The sequence below is a fragment of the Prionailurus viverrinus genome, chromosome E1 (assembly GCF_022837055.1).
Source record: "Prionailurus viverrinus isolate Anna chromosome E1, UM_Priviv_1.0, whole genome shotgun sequence".
In the NCBI taxonomy this organism is placed as follows: Eukaryota; Metazoa; Chordata; class Mammalia; order Carnivora; family Felidae; genus Prionailurus; species Prionailurus viverrinus.
Genome location: NC_062574.1, coordinates 50026071 through 50044373, shown reverse-complemented (window position 1 = coordinate 50044373; position 18303 = coordinate 50026071). Strand labels below are relative to the sequence as shown.

Sequence of the window (18303 nt, the reverse complement as noted above, 5' to 3'; positions counted from 1 at the left end):
TGGGAGGAGAGGAGATCTTGCTCTGAGATTCCACTGGCTACCTTCTTCTTTCCAGAGAAGCTGCCCAGAGCTCCCAGCTGAAGCCTGAACACCTCTGTGCTGGGTCACACATCCCATCCTTGTGGGCGGGGTCCTCCGCTCACCACAGCCTCCTCTCTGTCCTCCCCAGCCAGCAGGTGCCACGCTAGCAGGAGCTGTGGCCTTCGGTCCCCTGCATGCTTCGCTCCTGGAGCTTTAAGCTAAAGGAAAAGGGTGGACTTTGGTCGCAGCGCAGAGGGGAAGAGCAGATGTATCCGCCCCCCCCCCCGGTCCCCCCCAGCCCGGGGAGACTCAGCCGCATGCCGCCACCACGCTGGCAGGGTGCCGACAGACAAGGCCATCCGTCAGCGTCAGTGCAACAGGTGCAGTGGCCGGCAGAGAGCTTAGAACGTTCCGTGGCTCAGAGTCCGAGGTGGGAGCGCACGGCTCTGCCCAAGGAGGGGGCTGCCCCTTACGACGAAGAAGACGTCGCAAACAGATGGCTTGAGGCTACCCGCCCGTGGAGAACGCCTCCTCCCAGGCCAGCTTGCCAGGTCCTGGCCTGCTGCCTGAGTGCCCGCCAGGCCGCTGGCCCCCACTAGGGTCTCTCTAGGCCTCTCTCTGTGCTGAGTGACCTCGGGGAGCCCCAGGTGAAGGGGCTGCAGGCTCTGGGGATGGAGGTGCCCTGGGTGGCATGTGGACCCTGCCTCTAACCCACCAGGGGTCAGCTCCTGGCCTTGAGTGATGGCTAAGGTGACACGGAGAAGGACAAGGACGCTGTGGCCAGACGGGGCAGGAGGGAGGCCGGTGGGGAGGTGGTCACTGTTGCTTCATTCTTCCCTGCCTTGGAGCCCTGGGGCCAAAGATTGCTTTAAAAGAGACAGGAAAGAAATGGGGAGTCCCAGGGAAAGGCAGCACAGCCCGGCCCACCCCCCCACCGCATCCCCCTCCCCGCCGGGGACACTCGCCCATCTTGCTGTCTTACAGCCACTGAACCCGTTCACCTGCCTCTGCGTGTAGCTGCGCTCGGGTGAGGGGGCTCCTTTCTTGCTTGTGCCCTGGCCCCACTCACGATTCATCCCATATGACCCCCCGACGCCCCATTCCCCCTCCTGGCCCTCAGCTGGCTCCCCTTAAAGGCCTCTACGGTGAGGCCCGGAGGAGGCCCCCGGACCGTGGAGGCTCACAGTGGGCTCAGCCCTGCTGTGAGGACAGGCCCAGGGTAGAGACTCAGTCCAGGAAGGCCGCAGGCGCCTCACTTCGTCAGCGCCCTCCCGCGCCCCTCCACTGTGTGCCCAGGGCTCCCCCGCTCCTTTGGGTGCGAGCTGGCTAAGCTGACCGCTGCCCTCTGCTGGTCCCAAGCCGGCATTACATGCCCCTCCCCGGCCGAATCCCCAAATTTAGGGGGATTCCGTCACCCATACCCAGGAGCAACTGAGGGCACGGCTGCGTGAAATGCACTGGGCAGGGCGGGAGTGACAGAGGGCGCTGGGCCCACCCTGACCAGTGCACGGAAAGAGCCACACTTTGTCGTAACCTGAAAGCGGGAGAGTCAGCGGGTACGTGGCCGGCCCTGCTCTGATTCAGGGGCACCCACGAGCCTCTGGAGGACTAGCACAGGCTTGCTCTCTGCACAGCAGAGTGGGACCAAGGGAGGAAGACAACTGGGGGGGGGCGGGCCGGACTGTTGGGCATTTGCAGGTCCCTAGCTGGGCAGGAGGAGCCCCCGGCTGCCCCCCAGCACCCCCCAGGTGCCCAAAGGCAGCTGCCAGACGTTGCTCCCGCAGACCTGCCACCCACCCCCCCATCGGGATGCCTCAGCAGACTGGCTCCTGGGGCTGCTTGGTGGCCCCCAGGCCCAGGCGCCGCCATCACCTACAGCCCCACCCTCGGACACACGTCACTCTTGCCAGCCCGATAGGAGGGCTCAGAGAACACACACTCAGCAGAATGGGGCCCACCGCTTGTAGGATGGCCTCCCTGGGTCACACACGTCCCCAGGTGAACAGGAGGACGGTGGCTTCAGACCACACCTGGGATCGCACACCGTGTGCTGCAGACCCGAGTGCGAGGGACCAGTGGCCCCGGAGCTGATGACGTCCACCCCCCTCGCCTGTGGCACCCTGGCGCCTGGCCAGAGGCCTCCTGGCCGAGTGCCGAAGCAGGGCAGCGGCCCCCTCCTTCCAGAAAGGAGGAACGGTTGACCATTGAGGGCAGCCACTCAGGAGCCCACAGACAGACCTCTGGCCACTAGCCATCGCCTTGGACGAGGCTCTGACTCTCGGGCTCCGTTTCCTCAGCCGGGAGGAAGCCTCGGGCACAGGGCCTCCCCCTGCTCACCTGTCCGAACTCTGGGAGGCCTGTGGTAGCGGCCAGCGCCCCCTCGATTGCCGGCAAGGAAACCCGGCAGAAAGGAAACCAGCGAAGCGGCAGTTCTCGGAGGCCCGTGGGAAGCGGTGTCCGGGCGTGTCTCCCCGGGCTCTCTGCACCCCGACCGTCGCCGCTGCTCAGCTGTCCGTGCTCCTCCAGCCGTGAGCGAGGCCGCGGCCACCAGCACCTCCACTCTTGCGAAGTCCAGCCCGGGCTTCGGGGGACCCTCCCCCTGCGCTCCCTCCGGGCAGAGAGAAGCTCAGGGCGCCCCTCGTGTGTCCAGCCAAGGTCCCGTCCGAGGCGCAGACCCTGGACAAGGACGCAAGGCCACGCAGAGTGCCGGGGACGCGACCCCAAGAAAGCCTTGGCATCCCTGCGGGGCACCTGGGGACACAGTGGAGCCCCCGGGGTGGGTGCCACCCACCGTGTCTGTCGCTGGCTGATAGCTGCCCCTGGACACTCCCACTCGCCTCGCCAGTGAGCTGAGCCACAGTGAGACTCAGGTCGGTCACCTGCTCGCCCACCAGGCACACGTCGATGGAGCCCAGGCCGCGTGCCGTCGGCACCGTGCTTCGGCAGCGACGGAACCAGGCTGGGGGCCGGCCTGCTGGTGCGCTGGTGGCCTGTCCCTGCGGAGGGTCCGGGTGCTGCACAGCACGGGGGCTAGGATGAGGGGCAGCACCTCGCGGGCATGTGTGCCTGGGGGCGGGCTCTGACATCTCCCCGGCTTCTCATCAGGCCTAGGAAGCCAGAAAGGCCCCCGTGCTCCCAGAACTTGGGTTGTGTGGGGTAAGGGAGAACCCTTGACTTTGAGGGTCAGGATAGTCGGTGCAGCTGAGGGACTGCTAAGGTCAGACCTGTGTGCTCAGGGCTGAGCCAGGCGGTGACAGCGCACCCGGCCAGGGTCACCGGCCCCACGTTGGCGTCTGTGGTGTCGGGCACAGCCACGTGCAGAGGCCTGGAGGGGGGGGCCTCGGAGGTCAAGGTGCCGCCTGGCCGCACCTAGTGAGAACCGCCTGCCCGGCCCCCCTGTGGCCCCCAGCCCCAGGATCGGGAGGCCCAGGGAGTTGGAGGGTCCGGCCTTCAGAGCCTCCGCTCTGGACGGGACGGGACTGGACGGGGGCCGAGAGGGGTACCTCACAGCCCGGGTCCTCTCCCCGCAGCAGACAGACGAGGCGGCACAGACGGACAGCCAGCCGCTCCACTCCTCCGACCACACAGAGAAGCAGCAGCCCAAGCGGCTACACGTCTCCAACATCCCCTTCCGGTTCAGGGACCCCGACCTGCGGCAAATGTTCGGGGTGAGTGCCTGCGGCCCCTCCGTGCCGGCTCTCCCGACGTGGGGTCCCCTGGGTCCAGCTCTGACCTGAGCCTGCAGGGTGGAAAGAAGGGGTGGCAGCCAGACACGCAGCACCTCCACGTCCCACCCCCACCCCCACTTCCCCCGTCCTCGGCGCTTCTCAGAGGCCCCTCGAGGCCCAAAGGTTATCAGGCGCCCGCTAGGTTATCACTCCGCAGTCCCCACAGTCTGACAGGAGGGGACCACCACCCCTCAGAGGGCACCGGGAGGGGCAGCTTGGCCTCCTGGCCCCACGAGGCCCAGCAGCCGACCAGCCCTGCCTCTCCTGTGTGCCCGAGGGCTGAGCACTCACCCTCTCTGGGCCCGTGTCCTTGGGGCTCCGGGCAGACGCTCAAACCGTGGGAAGCAAGCACGCGCCACCGTCCTTCTGGATTCCCCCAGCTGGTTCCAGCAGGGCGGGCCTCCAGTCTCGTGGCGACTCTTTTGGGCCGCCTGACTTGCATGCAGCTGCCCGGTGGGCGAGCAGGCCGGCACCAGCCAGGCCATCCGTCCCAAACAGCGCAGCCACGGAACCCCGGGGGCCTGGCCCGCGTTTCTTCCCGCGCCTCCGCCCTCACCCCAAACCCTCTTTCCCGCCGCCAGCACTGTGCCCGCCCCCACCCCTGGCCTCTGAACCCCAGCCCCGCCTTCACGCCACGCCCCCTCCCCTTCCCCCCCCCCCCCCCCCGACCCAGATGGGATTTGCCAAAGGGGAGGTGCCATGAGGGGGGACTCAGGATGGACCTGGCACCCACACTTGGCCCCAAGTAGCCACTCCCCTTCTTGGAGGCCAGGCCCCATCGGATTGGGGGCTTAGACACAGTGAGGGGCCTCTGGGATGTGGAATCATCAGGATCCTGCCCCACTCGGCCTGGGCCCCGGCAGCTGCCAACCCCTTTGATCCTGGGGGTCCCCAGTTAAAGCGGCCGCTGTACAAAGCTCGCCCTGACCTCGGTCCCCAGGTCACGTCCCATCCCTCTTCCCCATACAGCGGACACCTACTGGTGTCAGCTGGCCTGTCCCCTCACCAGGGTGTCAGCTCGCCCATCCCCTCACCAGAGCGTAAGATCACCTGTCCTCGTCCCCGCTCCAGGGCGTCGACTCGCCTGTCCCCTGTCCCCTCACCACAGCGTCAGCCCACCTGTCCCCGCACGAGGACAGGCAGCACCAGCCCTGTTCCAGCCTTCGTCAGAGTTGAGATTGCATTGCTGTCCTCTTCCGTGTCACGTCACTGCTCCTTTGACACCCTAGTCCCAGTGTTGTGGGATGAGGGGAAGCCCATCGCCTACACATACCAGAGGCCTCGGAAGGGCCCCCCCGGGACCTGGTCTCGGGGATTTGGCCTTCACAGGTTCGTGGTCTCCTGCGACAGTGAGAGAGACAGGGCTGCCCCGGGGGATTCTGGGCCGGTGATGGGGCAGGAAGGGGGCAGCCAGAGCATCCGGGCCTGCCTGGCCGGTATGTCCCAGTCAAGTAGAGTTTGGGATCGGTTCTGTCCTGCACCCCACACAGCCCGGCCCCAAACAGCACAGGTCGCTGGCAGCACAGGTCTGTCCATAGCACTTTGTCTCTTCTGAGGGCTCCCGCCCATCGGCTTTTGGGAAGGACCTGTCTGTAGCCCTTTACCCTCTAGTGTGAATGAGAGGTGGCTATCGGTAACTGGGGGCAGGTCCCGGCAGGGAGAGGAGAGCGACTCCAACCGCGCTGCACCCTTCCCTGGTCCTCGGCCCCCACGCGGGTCTCAGGCAGGGAATGCACGCTCCGTGAGAATGTGGGGAGGCGTCTCCTGTCCCCCCACCATGCTACACCTAGAGCTCCTCCTACTCCCTGCAGGAGGCTGGGGGCGGGGAGGGGGGCTCGGGCCAGACCCGGGCAGCAGGCGAGGGTCTCCTGAGAAGCGGGCGAGCCGGCCGGCCGGCAGTCTTAACCCATCCTCCCTTGTCTCCCCACCCCCCCTCTCTGTCTCTGCAGCAATTCGGAAAAATTTTAGACGTGGAGATCATTTTTAACGAGCGGGGCTCCAAGGTGGGTGCCGCCCAGAGGCCGCCACCATTACAGCGCCGGCTGTAGGTCCCGCCAGGCTAACGTGTGAAATGTGCGTTTCCTTCCTGGAGAGCTTCGAGCCCGAGGACCCCTGAGCTACACGGGTGCTTGTATTCCCCGCTCCTCCGCCCCCCCCGCCCCCCCACCCCGCTGTCTGTGTTGTTGCTGCAGCTGCGATGCTTTCTGTCTGAGCTGCCGGGACCTCTCTGTCCGCGCCCCCGCTGAGCCCCGGGTCCCCAGCCGCCTAGCCGCCCCGCCAGGGGGCCGCCGGCCTGCCTGGGAGCTGGCCCCGAGGCCGGTGGGCACGGCCGCAGGGTGGGCAAAGACAGGCCCTGCTCCCTGCTCAGGGAAGAGAAGACCCCCCATCCAGGCTCCTAGGGTGATGGGGGGTGGGGCTGCCCCCAGGAGGTCCTGAAACCCAGCTTTGCCCCCCAGGTGACATTAGGGTGACACAGTCCTGGCCCCTGGCCGGGTTGGCATCTCTTTCATGGCTTTGGCCTGTCCTCTCGGAGGCGCCAGGCGGTCAGCTCAGGCCGGGCTCAGGCCAGGCTGGCAGCTGCCCCCGCCTGGGGCCGGACCCTTCCTGGGCATCCTGCCGGTGGTACCAGAACAGACCTCTGGGCTGCCGACCTCTCCTTCAACTCACCTGACTCAGTCCCTCTCTCTCTCTCTCTCTCTCTCTCTCTCCCCCCCCATCTCCCCCCGCCCATCTTTCTCTCTCCCCCTCCCTCTCTCTCCCTCCCTACTCCTCCTGTTTTTTTCCTTTCTCTCATCCTTTCTCTCCGTGTCTGTCCTTCTCCGCTCACAGGGTTTTGGGTTTGTAACTTTTGAAACTAGCTCAGATGCTGACCGAGCCCGGGAGAAGCTGAATGGGACGATCGTAGAGGGACGGAAAATTGAGGTGCTCAGATAAGTGTGCTGCGCAGGGCGCGCCCTTGAGAAACGCCACTGTCCCCCAGGTCCCCCACCCCAGCCCCGCGGCCACCCTGCAGAGATCCGGGCCAGGGTCCCCAGGGCAGGGAGACGGGGCGGGGGGCAGAGCCCAGCCCATCTCCTGCCACCCCTCGGGGGCCTACGCTTCAGGCCCACCCAAGGGCCCCCTCCCTCTGCTTTCTGGAAGAGGCCCCCCAACTGTGGGAGTCAGCCCGACACTGGGAGGAGCCCCCAGAACAACACGTTTGAGGCTGGCCAGCTCTAAGCACCACAGCCAACCCAGTCTGTCCCCCAGTGGGGAGGTGCTGTTAATCCCCTCCCTCCGGGGAGAAGCAGCTGTCCCCTGTCCTCCCCCTCCCCAGCTGCCAGGGCCTGGAAAGGGACCTAGCCCAGAGGAGCGGCAGAGAGAGGAGACCACGGGTCCCCTTCGGCCCCCCTCACCCCTTCCCTGGTGGGCTGCCCATCCCCCTCGCCAGTGCTGCGGCCTGGGAGCTGGGCTCCTGGACAGGCAGGGCAGCGGGGGGTAGCCAGGGAGGGGAGGGGTCCGCAGCGAGTGTAAAGTCCGTGGGAAGAGAAGCAGCAGGGCCTGGGGGGGCGAGGGGTTCCAGAAGCGGCAGCCCTGCAGGCACCGACCTCGGCCAGGCTCTGGTGCAGCACCCGGTGGGCACCGGGGGATGCAGCCCCAGGCCCAGGGGCTCACACAGGACATGGGGAGGCAGTGTGGCCCCGACTCCTCTCTTGAGTTCCACCACCCGCCCTATTCTCCGTCTCCTTCCACAGAGGCCGAGCCCCACCCTCCCTACACCCCAGTCGGGCCCCTGCAGGGACTCAGATGCCTGGAGTTAGGACCCACCCCCTCGGCGCCCGCTTGCCCCCTCTCCCGTCGGCCTTGCCCTCGAGGGGCACACGTGTCCCATCAGGAACTCTCCGCCGGCCTCAGGGGAATGGGGTGTTACCCCCCCCCCGACAAGAGGGGTGCCCATGGCTAGGAAGGCCTCGGCAGCCACCGAGGGCACAGAATGTCTTGGGGGCCGGTCTGCTAAGTTGGGCTGAGAGCACTTTGTGGAGAGTCCACCAGCCAGCTTCTCCAGTGGCCTCGGGTTGCCGGAGAGAGAGGCTGGGGCTTGGTCTGCGGGCGCGGCGTGTGGAAGGCAAGGGCCAGCGGGCCGGACGTGGTGCCTGAGCCGAGCGCTGGGAGCCGTGGTGGCCCAGGCTCGCTGGAGTGGGGGCAGCACGGTGGGGAGGGGAGGCCTGGGAGGAGGGCCAGCCAGGGTGTGGGGCCAGGCCGGCCGCAGATGCTGTCCCTAGCCCCCGGGCCCTCGGTGCGGCTGTGCAGGAGCGGTGCAGAGCAGGACTGGGGTGGCCGGACGCTTGCAGGGAGCCCAGTGCCCTGCACACCCTCAGCTTCTCCTCCCTTCTCTCCGGGCAGGTCAATAACGCCACAGCCCGCGTCATGACCAACAAGAAGACTGCGAACCCCTACACTAACGGTAAGGGCCCCAGGGCTTCTGGGAGGCTGCAGGGGCCCACCTCCCCGGATGCTGAGCGCCCCCTCGTGTCCCAGCTCCGCCGGGTCAGAAGGGGACAGATGGGCCGGAGCAGGAGGAGAGCTGGGGCCGGATGCCCCGGCCTTCCCAAGCACGGGACACCCCAGGGACAGGCCCCGGGCACAGTGGGCGGTGGTTATTTTCCAAGCGGTGAGGCGGGGCCCGGGCTAGAGACGCTCCCTAGTGAGGGAGTGTGACGATAATTCGGATAGTCCTTCATCCGGGCCTGGGGGACCCAAGTGTCCCCAAGGGGATCTCCCCAAGGGAAGCCTTACGGGCACATAATGCTCGTCAACTTAGTGGTCTTGTGCACCCACACACCTGACTCTAAGCAGAAGCAGCCAGTCTACCCTGAAGACAGAACCGCCGAGGCTGAGGGGAGGGGTGGCCCTCGACGCTTCGCGTCTTCACCCCGCCGGCCAAGGCGGGCTGGTTTGGGCGCAGCTGGCAGTGCGCTGGGGCCCGCTCGACTTCGTGCCCGTGCCGGTGAGCGGTAGCCTGCTGTCAGGATGAGTCTCCCTGCAGGGTGGGGGCTTGACGTCTCACCCCCCAGCAGGGGCAGAGTGACCAAGCCACCCCCCCCAGCGCTCTTGTCCTTGTGTGATTGGCCACCCATGGAGTCAGGTGACAGGTCAGCAAGGGTCAGGGCGCTGGGGGGGTGGGATCTGCCGCGTGGTGACCCACCAGCGGGGCCTCCGGGAGCAAGGCAGGGGTCTGGCTGAGCCACATTTAGACTAGATTATGGCTCCCACCCTGCTTTTTGGAGGACTGTCAGAGCTCACATTTTTTAAAGAAATTCGGGACACCCGCCTTTGCCAGCGTCCCGAGCTCCTGCCGAATGCTTGACACGGTAAGGCACAGTGGTAGGTGTGTTTGGCAGGTCAGGACGATCATCGGGGGCCCGTCGCCCCCATCACCTGGGAACCACACCCCCTGCTCTCCAGCCAGAGCCGGGAGCGTCGGGAAGCATGGAATCCAGAACGGAGTCCATCCCTGAATGACCACGTTTCTAGCCCGGGATGGGCGCGGAACCCACAGTGGTCTCACGACAGGGAACGGTGAGATGCTCACTGCCAAGGTTTGACCTGAGCATCCTCACCGGCCTGAGCAAGAAGGACGTGGGCTGCGGTCCGCGGGCCCCAGGTTCTCTGTGGGTTGATACGGAAGCCCAGCACGTGGGCTCTGGCAGCCTGGGTATGTGGCTTGCCTTCACCTGAACCCTCCAGAGAATCCATCGAATTCAGAAATTCATCGGCTGCGGGGCGGGGGGCCGAAGTGTCCACTGCAGGAACCAAACTCACCAGATTTGACCAGGCGTTAAGACTATTTACAGAAGAAACAAAGGAGTCACCCAGGGGGACCTCAGGCTGCCTCTGTCATCCGGGGTCCCAGACAGTGAAACGGGACCGGCAGCGACAGGAGGAGGCATCAGAAAGCCAGAGTGACAGACAAAGATGCCCAAGATTGCAGAACTGAAGGACCCACGGGAGCCCCGAGGACGGAGCCTCAGCAGGAGGGTGGGCTTGGGTCATTGGCCCCAGGACTCCGCTCCATCGTGGTTCTTACTAAGAAGACTCACTTCCTGGGACGAGTTCTTTTTAGGAGATGAAACATTTCTTCCCTCCTGATCTGGGATTTAGAGAAGATTCCAGAGTCTCAGCAGTAACATTCAGACACAGAATGGACCCCCGGGAGGAACAAGGCCCCAGACACTCCCGGCCGCCCACCCAGCAGTGGGGATGTTAGAATCTGGGTTGGAGGCCCACAGGTAGGGTCTGACACTGATGGCCTGGTCTCGTCCTTCGCCACGCTCTCCAGAGGCATGTTGCTAGCTGGCCAGTGGGTACGGGTCCCTTCCCTGTCCCTCCTCACAAAGCCAAGCGGGATAGGGAGCCAGGCTGTCAGGACATACTGCCCAAGATAAGACCAGGTACAGCGAGGCGGTCAGGGGCTGGGCTCGGTCAAAGACACCATGCCGCGCCCATGGTATCTGAACGAGCACCTGGGGCCAGAACCCACTCAAAGCCGGCTGCCGTCCACCCCTCGGACCCTCCGGTGGAAGCGGGCTTCACTCCTGCACGTGGGTCCCTGGTGGGAGGGGAAGACTGGTCCAGAAGCGGAGGGCCCTGAGCCAGTCCACCTGCAGAGGGGGACAGGTGGGCGCAGATTCGCTGGAGGCCAGGGAACGGCCAGGAATGTGGGCTGGGTCTGGATCTGGCTCTGCCACTCCCCCCGGCTCTGGGATGTGAGGCTGCCCTTCCTTCCTCCCCGAGCCTCCGCTAGCTCGTCTGTAAAAATGCGAGGGTGTGACACTTGGGTGGGTTTAGAACAGTGTGGCGCGCGGTGAGGTGCTCCGGAAATGTTAGTTGTCCTCCTTAGTACCTCCAGTCCAGAGGCCCTTCCTCCTCAGGAAGCCCTTCCCCTGGCTGCTCCGGGGAAAGACAGACCCAGGACGGTCGGGGCGGGACTCAGCCGTGGGGACGGAGAGCTCCACCCCAGGACAGGGGCTTTGGGACAGGAGGTGGCAGAAGCCACGCCCCCTCACGGCAGCCTCTGGCCCTCCTGGAAGGCAGCCCGGCCCCCACCGGAGACCGCGCTCCCGTGACTGGGCCCCATCATGTGCCGAAGCGCAGGTGGGCCGGACCCCTCGCCCCAGCTGTGGGCCCGCAGAAGTTTACAGAAGTGTTCCGGTTTCCCTTCCTAGTTCTCTCCCGCAGAGACTGCAGACTCCAAGCTGCCGGAGCTGGTGCCCCGCCCCCCTACTCAGGGCAGTCCCAGGGGCGGGTTGGGGAGGGCCACAACTTGAAAACAATCAGGAGGACACCCAGGCAGGGGGGTCGGGAGAGACTTGGTCCCTGTTATCTAGGGACCAGAAGGTCAGAGCCGGTGAGCCTGCAACATCCCCAGAGGGGCCCGGGGTCTCCTCTCCCCGCCCTGACCGCGGAGGGAGGTGGGCCGGCCTCCCGCCGGGCTGCAGAGGCCACGCCTAAGGTGGGAGGGTCCCAGGATAGTGTGAGGTGGGGAGAGAACGGGGGAAACGGTGACTGGGTTTCTTTGCTTCTCTTCTAGGCTGGAAGCTAAACCCCGTGGTGGGCGCAGTCTATGGGCCTGAATTCTATGCAGGTACAGGCTGGAGCGGTCACTCTGGGCGGAGCCGGGCCGGTGGGGGTGTGGCCGGCGGGTGGGTGTGGCCAGGCAGGGGCGTGGCCGTGCGGGCGTGGTTGGGCGGTGCCGGGCTAGCTGTGGCTGCGCCCTGGCCGGGTTGTTTCGACCTGGCCTCAGGCTTTCCCTCTCACCGCCTCTTCTCTGGCCCCCTTTCCTGCAGTGACGGGGTTCCCCTACCCCACCACGGGCACGGCCGTAGCCTACAGGGGCGCGCACCTACGGGGTCGGGGCCGGGCCGTGTATAATACGTTTCGGGCTGCGCCGCCCCCGCCCCCCATCCCAACTTATGGAGCGTGAGTATCTGGGGAGGCACTTGGGAGGGAGGCATGGGGGAAGCCCAGGGCGCGTGGGGGGGGGGGGGTGAGGCCCTGGGCAGCCGGAGGGGCTAAGCAGCCTTTCCAGAACTGCGGGAAGGTGGGGGGGAGGGGGTGTCGGGAACCCCCAGACCTTTGCACTGCGGTCGCCTCCATATCAGTACCCCAACCCCATCCTGCCATGGGCGCCAAGGCTCACTGGCATTTGGGGGGACATTTAGAGCCCTGGCGCCTTGCCAGCTGATTTAATGGGATGGTGGTTGGCCCTTGAGCTCAGCGAGGGCCTGCTCGAAGCCCTCCCTGGACCATTTCCCCGGGGCCCAGTGCCCTCTGCCTGGATGGGGGGACAGCTGCCTGGGCTGGGGTGGGGGGAGGGTAAGCAACAGGGGCCGCGGGGCCCCTGGCTTTGTGGGAGAGAGGAACTGACCAGCAAGGGTGTTACTCTATTGTTATACCAAAACAGGGCACTGGAGCAAACGCTTGTTAAAATGCCAGTCCCATGGGCAGGGCTGGCACCCTGCCCCCTCCCTCCTCAGCAGACGCCGGAGCCGGCCTGCCCACCACTCTCTTGTCCGTTTGCTTCCAGGGTCGTGTATCAGGACGGCTTTTATGGTGCTGAGATTTATGTAAGTGCGGTCCGGAGGGGAGGGCGGGGTGGGGCTTGTCCAGGCCTTCAGCTGATTTCCAGGGTCTTCCCCTCCCTCACCCCATCCCACTTCATCCTCGGAACCCCGGAGGGTGAGAGTGCCAGGGCAGTGGGTCCCTGGGGACCTCGGCACAGCGGAGCCTGGGCTGTCTGTGCTCATGTCTTCTCCAGTCCCCAGGGCGTTTGGGTGATGGGGGCAGGCGCGACTCTCCCGTATCCCTAACTGCATTGGGGTCACCGAGTGAGCCCCGGTGGGTACCCCATGTCCCGTACAGAGGCCCAGAGAGAGACCAGGAGGCAGGGGCTCGAGGGCAGACCCCTTGGTGGATTCCTATGGCTTCTCTCTCCCTTCGTGGGGCTCCCCCTGCTGCTTCCTCTAGCCCAGAGCCCCAGCTGACAACCCCTTCTCACACACCTACCCAGCTCAACACGAGACCTTGCTTCCATCGTGGGCATTTGCCCATAATCCAACAGTCCCTTTGTGCCAGGGCCGAGACGTGATCCGGGTTTGCCCTTGACCTTTCCCAGTATCTAGGATGGCACCCAGTCACCCATGGGTTCTCCACGCCCACGGGCATCAAAATCAGGGGCCCACTGGACTGCTGGCAGGTCTGTGGGCACTTAACATGTGTCAAGGCCACGAACACAGCCAGGCACGTAATTGGTACCCACCAGTGTGTTGAATGGGGAAGTGAACAGACACCCCTGCCTCACCTCAGCCCGGCCCACTTGATAATCTGTGGTCCTTAGGTCTCCATTAGGCCAGAAGCGAGGTGCCCCCAGGCCTGCACCCACCAGCCAGTCCTCACCTGGCTGAAAGGGGAAGGTTGACAGGCCACGTCAGCCCCACTAAGCCTCTGTGCCATCTCTCCCTCCCCCTTACCCTGCAGGGGGGCTATGCAGCCTACAGATACGCTCAGCCTGCAGCAGCAGCCGCGGCCTATAGCGACAGGTATGGCTGGGGCCGTGGTCGGGATAAAGACAGACGATGGGGTAACAGGGTCCCTGCAGGGCTGGGCTCAGACAGACGGGAAGACTTCACTACTGCTTGGGCCTGGGGCAGCTCCCCCTGGCGGCGGCACAGAATCTGGACAGGGAGAGCAGGTCCGAGACCCCTGAGCCAGCGCCACCCCCCCCCCCCCCCCCCGTTTCTTCAGTCCCTTCCTGCCCTGGAGGCCCCGGAGTGGGAAGGGTACTCAGGAGGCTGTGTTTCTGCCCGTGGGCGCGCCTCCGATCCTTCTCGGGGCTTCAGGGTCTGAGGCCCTTTAGCTCGGAGAAGGAGAGGCAGCAGCTTGGGCTCCCAGGGGCCGTGGCCATCTGAGAGCAGCCGGCCCTCTGCCCAGTGGCGGGCACACCCAGGGGCTGGGGGGTGGCTCTGTGTTTGGAGGCAGGTCCCCCAGGGGTGGCCTAGCCTAGCACATGGGCGCTTGGCCCATTGGGCACAGAGTTCCTGCTTAGGGGAGCCTGGCATGCATGTGGTGGGTGCCGGCCTGGGGACCACCTGACTGTCCCTCCTGGTGGCACCCGGGGACCTGCACCTTTCTCGAAGCTTCTTGCTGCATCTCACATGTGGGTTTTGTCCGGTGCACGGCAGGCCCTTCGGCCCAGCCCTGTCCTACAAGAAGGTGGCATTGCACACACAGAATTAAGTTGAGAGGAAGGCCATCAGGGGGACACAGGGCCATGTCCCCCCCCGTCCCCCCTCCCTGCTCTGAGCACTCTGCCCTCTTTCTTTCCGGGGATCGAGGTTTCTCTTCCTTCCACCCCAGCTCTGTGAGGACTCCCATTTCCTTCCACGAGGTCCCTGGTAGAACAGCCTGTCCCTCGTCAGGGTCAGCACACGCTGGAAGAGCTGAGAGGAGGGTGGCCAGCTGTGTTCCTTCCAGACGCTTCCTTCTCAACAGGCAGAAAGGATGGCGAGGAGGGAGGGGGGGCCTGGCAGGCGGGACCACACTGGAGGAGGTGGGGGGCCCGTTGCCACCCCTCACCTGCCCCCATCGCCCCCCCACACCTCCCTCTCTCCCCAGTTACGGCAGAGTCTATGCGGCCACCGACCCCTACCACCACACCATCGGCCCCCCAGCGACCTACAGCATCGGAACCATGGTAAGGAGCGGGGGCGCCGCCTGGCCTTACGCGCTGGCCGTTGACGAGGCTGGGGTGGGCAGGCCCTGAGGACAATGACCCAGACCTCTGACCGGCGCCTGGGAGGATCAAGGCCTGGACTGGGAGTCTGGGGGAGGACTTGCCCCTTTGAGCCCCCGGGGGACTTCGAGGGAGGCAGGTCCAGTGAGGACGTCTGGCCCTCTGGGGAGCATCCTGGTCCGCCCGCTCTGCCCAGTCTTCTGAGGCTCCAGAGGCTCGTGGGGGTGTGTCCGCCACCGTCCCCCTGTGTCCTGTCACTGCGCTTTTCCTCACGTCAAGGAGAGGGACAGGGGCTGCCCCCCACTTCCCACCCAGACCCGTCGGCGGCCCTGGGGCCAGCGCTCTCCCGGCACCCACCCCCCCACGCACTCCCGGCCGGCTCTCGGCACCAGAGGTGTGCAGGCCAGTGTGTCTGTGTGTGTGTGTGTGTATGGCCAGCTGTCGACACATGCAGCCCAGCTCACTCTGTACCCCGAAACCTGCTTCCAGTGGTCACCTGCCTCCTGTGCCCATCCACCCCTGGCCCTGGGGGGCGTTGATGTCGGTTTTTAGCTAGCTTGGCATCCAGCATCAAAGATGAACACGTTTTTCGGGGGGTAAGGAGGGAGGAGGTTCGGAGCCAGTACGGATATGTTGTTCCATCTCCCTTGGTCTTGATTACTCCCTCCCCATTTTTGTTCTGTCTTTGATTTTTTGACAAGTTCCCGGCATCCCAGGCAGCCTGCAGTGACAGCTAGCAGCCACAGGGGGCAGCAGCAGACCTCTTGGGGGCCGGCCCCTCCCTGGACAGAGGCCCCAAAAGTGCGCTCTGTGGGTCCCTCGGCTCCAGGCTCAGCTCAGGGCGCCCCCCACCATGCAGCTGCTGGCTAAAAGCTTTCGTTGATTCACAGAGGGGCCCCTCTTATGTTCTCATTTTTGCTTGTAAGATTTTCTTTTTCTCCCCTCTGGCACTTGCCGCTCCCATTTCCTGTTGAAATTGGTTGGTGGGGAGGAGGTTCCTGTGGAGACCTCCCTGACCCAGCGCAGCCCAGGGACACAGGAGCTGGAGCATCCAGGACCCGTCCTCCTCAGCCGGACGCAGGGCCAGGCCCAAGCGAGGCCCTGGTGGAAGAGGAGGGACCCCAGGGACCCCCTAAAGCTCAGAGGAGCTGGGCGAGCAGCCACAGCCTCTCCTGGTGGAGCCGAGGCCTGGGGAACTCTGACAGAGGAAGTCCGTCCACCCGCCAGAGCCCCCAAGGGGCTCTGAGGAGGTGGGGCCCTCGCTCAGACCTCCCCCGACCCATTAAAGAGAGAGGGGCCCCCGGAGGGCCAGGCCCGAGCCTAGAGAGTCGTCAAGAGACTTCTCAAACCTCCTTGTCCCGGAGTGCCAGGGCTGATGACCCCAGCAGCCTCCTGGCCCCCAGGCCACCACCACGACAGAACGAGGCCCAGGGCCCCCCCCCCACCCGCTGCCATGGTAACTGGTACCCGCTCTCCCCAAGGCCAGCCTTAAAACATGGGACTTAGCGATTTCTTTTTGGTTTTCCTTATTTTTTTTTTCTTTTTGCTTTTTCCCCCCCTACCACAAGGCGGTACTGATTGGCTGTTTGTCATCTTTGATGTTGCAGGCTAGCCTCTGCCGAGGAGGGTACAGCCGCTTCACCCCCTACTAGCAAGAGGGCCCAGCCCCTAGCAGCATTCACACTGACTGCCCAGTACACACCACACCCAGCAGGCCAAAACCAGGCACAGCCACCGGGAGGACAGTGCGCCCCCCCCAGTCAGCGGCACGCGACGCTAAAGTCCATAGGTTTTTCCTCCAGCCAGCTGGTGTCCCTGCCCCTCACCATGGCGTGTGTGTCTTTGACCCTGGTTACCCCTGTGTGTCTGAAACCTTGCTTCCTATTTTGACTTTGTTGACGTTGTGACCCCCAAGCCATTTCAGGTACGGTATGCACACAGTGGGAGGGGCTAGGCTGGGCACGACACCCCCTCCCCCTCCCCGAGAGCTGGCAGTAGAGCCCACCAGGGCGACACCCACCCCCCCCCCCGTCATCCCCCGGGGTCTGTGGAGCCACAGGAGAACCCCCCCCCCCCCCGCCAGCGACCAGCGGGGGGCCACAGCCACTGCCCCTCCCCTGGGGTTCAGGGAGGGACGCGGGGACGGTGCCCCCTTCCCACCTTCACCTAGTCACAGGAGTAGCCGTCTCTGCCCCCCTCACCCCCGTCCGGCTGAAACTAACATTTCTGATTGAAGTTTATTGACGTTTCCTGCCGAAGCAGTCACAAGCACACGTGCAAGGCGGAAACTGCCATGGCCACACCAGCCTCGGGGCTGCTGAGCCTCTGTTGTAAGAAAGGAAAATCTAGGAAGAAATTCCCCTGCACCCCGCCACCCCACACACACGCACGCACGCACAAAGCCATCCGCCCTGCAGGGCCCCAGGGGTCGCCCTCAGCCCACCCGCGGTGACTTCTGGCTGCAGGCTCTCCCAGCCCCCACCCCGCTCCACCAGGCCCCGAGGATGGCACCTTGGCCCCGCCGGACTTGGGGTCCCGGCCAGCCCAGCACCTGTGTTGGTATTTGGGCTACGGCACCCTTCCCCTCCCCCAGGCTTGGAGACATCTTTTTGCCAGGGTCCATTTCAGGAGGGGGGAGCAGGGGGAGGCCCATCGCGGGACTTCCTGGCGGAACAGCACTCGGTGCCAGCCTCCCCTCTAGAAAGGTCCCAGGACCGTGCGGGGTCCGGGGAGGAGAGCCTGGCTGGGGCCGCCGGTAATCCTGAGACAGCCCCGGTAGCTTCTGGAGGAGGCTTTCTTCTTACAGGAGAAAGTGTCTCGGGCCGGGGAATCCCAGGTGCCCTGACGCGCCAGAGTTGGGCTTCCGGGCGCGGCCAGCCAGCGGGTGTGGGTTCCCCGCCAGCCAGGGCACACCGGGTCCCGGCTGGTGGAGTGGCCGGATCGTGTCCTGGGCGCCGGGCCCTCTCTTCCCACTGCCCAGAGCCCCTCCTTCTCAGCCGCCTGGGTCCGGGCCCCTCGTGGCCTGTGCTGTGCCGTCCACCCACCACGCCCTCTGTCTTCAGCCGGCCGGAGCCAGCTGCCCCCCCCCCCCCCAGCTCAGCCCTAGCAGAGCCCGCAGGCTGCGCGTGCCAGCCAGCTTCACTGTGCTCTCTGCTCCTGCCGCCCCCCCCCACCCTTCTTCCCACTGCCAGCCCATACTCTCTGCCCTGGAGAACGAGGTCTGCTTTAAAGTCAGCTCACGGAGGATGATGGGTTCCCGGAAGCTGGGGGGGGGGGTGGGGACAGGCTGCAGCAGGGGGAGGCGCTAGGACCTTGGGGCCCGGGGCCCGGCACCCGTCCGCCCGCCCTGCGCCCTGCGCCCTGTGCGGGCCGCTGGGGCTGGTCCCGTCCTCACCGCTCGCCTGGCAGTTGCTTCTGTGAAACTGCAAGTCCTTTCTGTTTCTGTTGTAGTGAAAGCTTCCACCGTTTCCTTCTTGGACCATGAAGGGCAAAAACAAAAAACAAAAACAAAACAAAACAAAAAAAAAACAAAAAAAATCACAAAACAAAAAACAAAACAAAAAAAGATGTTAAGATCCAAGCAGCAACAAAACCAACCAAACCGAGAAGCATCCACCACGTCCGAGTCGCGCGTGGCAGCGCACATCGCAGCGAGGGAGCACGTCCGGCGGGCACCGCGCCCAGGAGAGCGCCCGGGCCCCCGCCCCTCCCCGGCCACGGCGCTGGCGGGATGGGGAGAGCAGGAGGGGAAGGGGCCTCGTTTTCTACCAAGTCTTCCTTTCC

General features: G+C 65.2%; 1 protein-coding gene across 4 annotated transcripts in view; it reads left to right on the top strand.

Annotated features, from left to right (window-relative positions):
• RBFOX3 (RNA binding fox-1 homolog 3) overlaps positions 1-18007 on the top strand; it is a 450332-nt gene extending 432325 nt beyond the window's left edge. Inside the window, exons 6-15 of one of the 4 annotated variants that reach the window (XM_047833696.1) lie at positions 3552-3689; positions 5699-5752; positions 6579-6671; positions 8133-8193; positions 11320-11373; positions 11576-11708; positions 12193-12355; positions 13266-13327; positions 14403-14481; positions 17971-18007. In XM_047833696.1, the coding sequence (XP_047689652.1) occupies positions 3552-3689; positions 5699-5752; positions 6579-6671; positions 8133-8193; positions 11320-11373; positions 11576-11708; positions 12193-12355; positions 13266-13327; positions 14403-14481; positions 17971-17973 (840 nt within the window). In that variant the 3' untranslated portion in view covers positions 17974-18007. Of the gene's footprint in view, positions 1-3551; positions 3690-5698; positions 5753-6578; positions 6672-8132; positions 8194-11319; positions 11374-11575; positions 11709-12192; positions 12356-13265; positions 13328-14402; positions 14482-16127; positions 16562-17970 lie in introns of those variants that run through there. The other 3 variants (XM_047833698.1, XM_047833695.1, XM_047833697.1) reach the window with 3 other exon arrangements.
• The last annotated feature ends 296 nt before the right edge of the window (positions 18008-18303 follow it).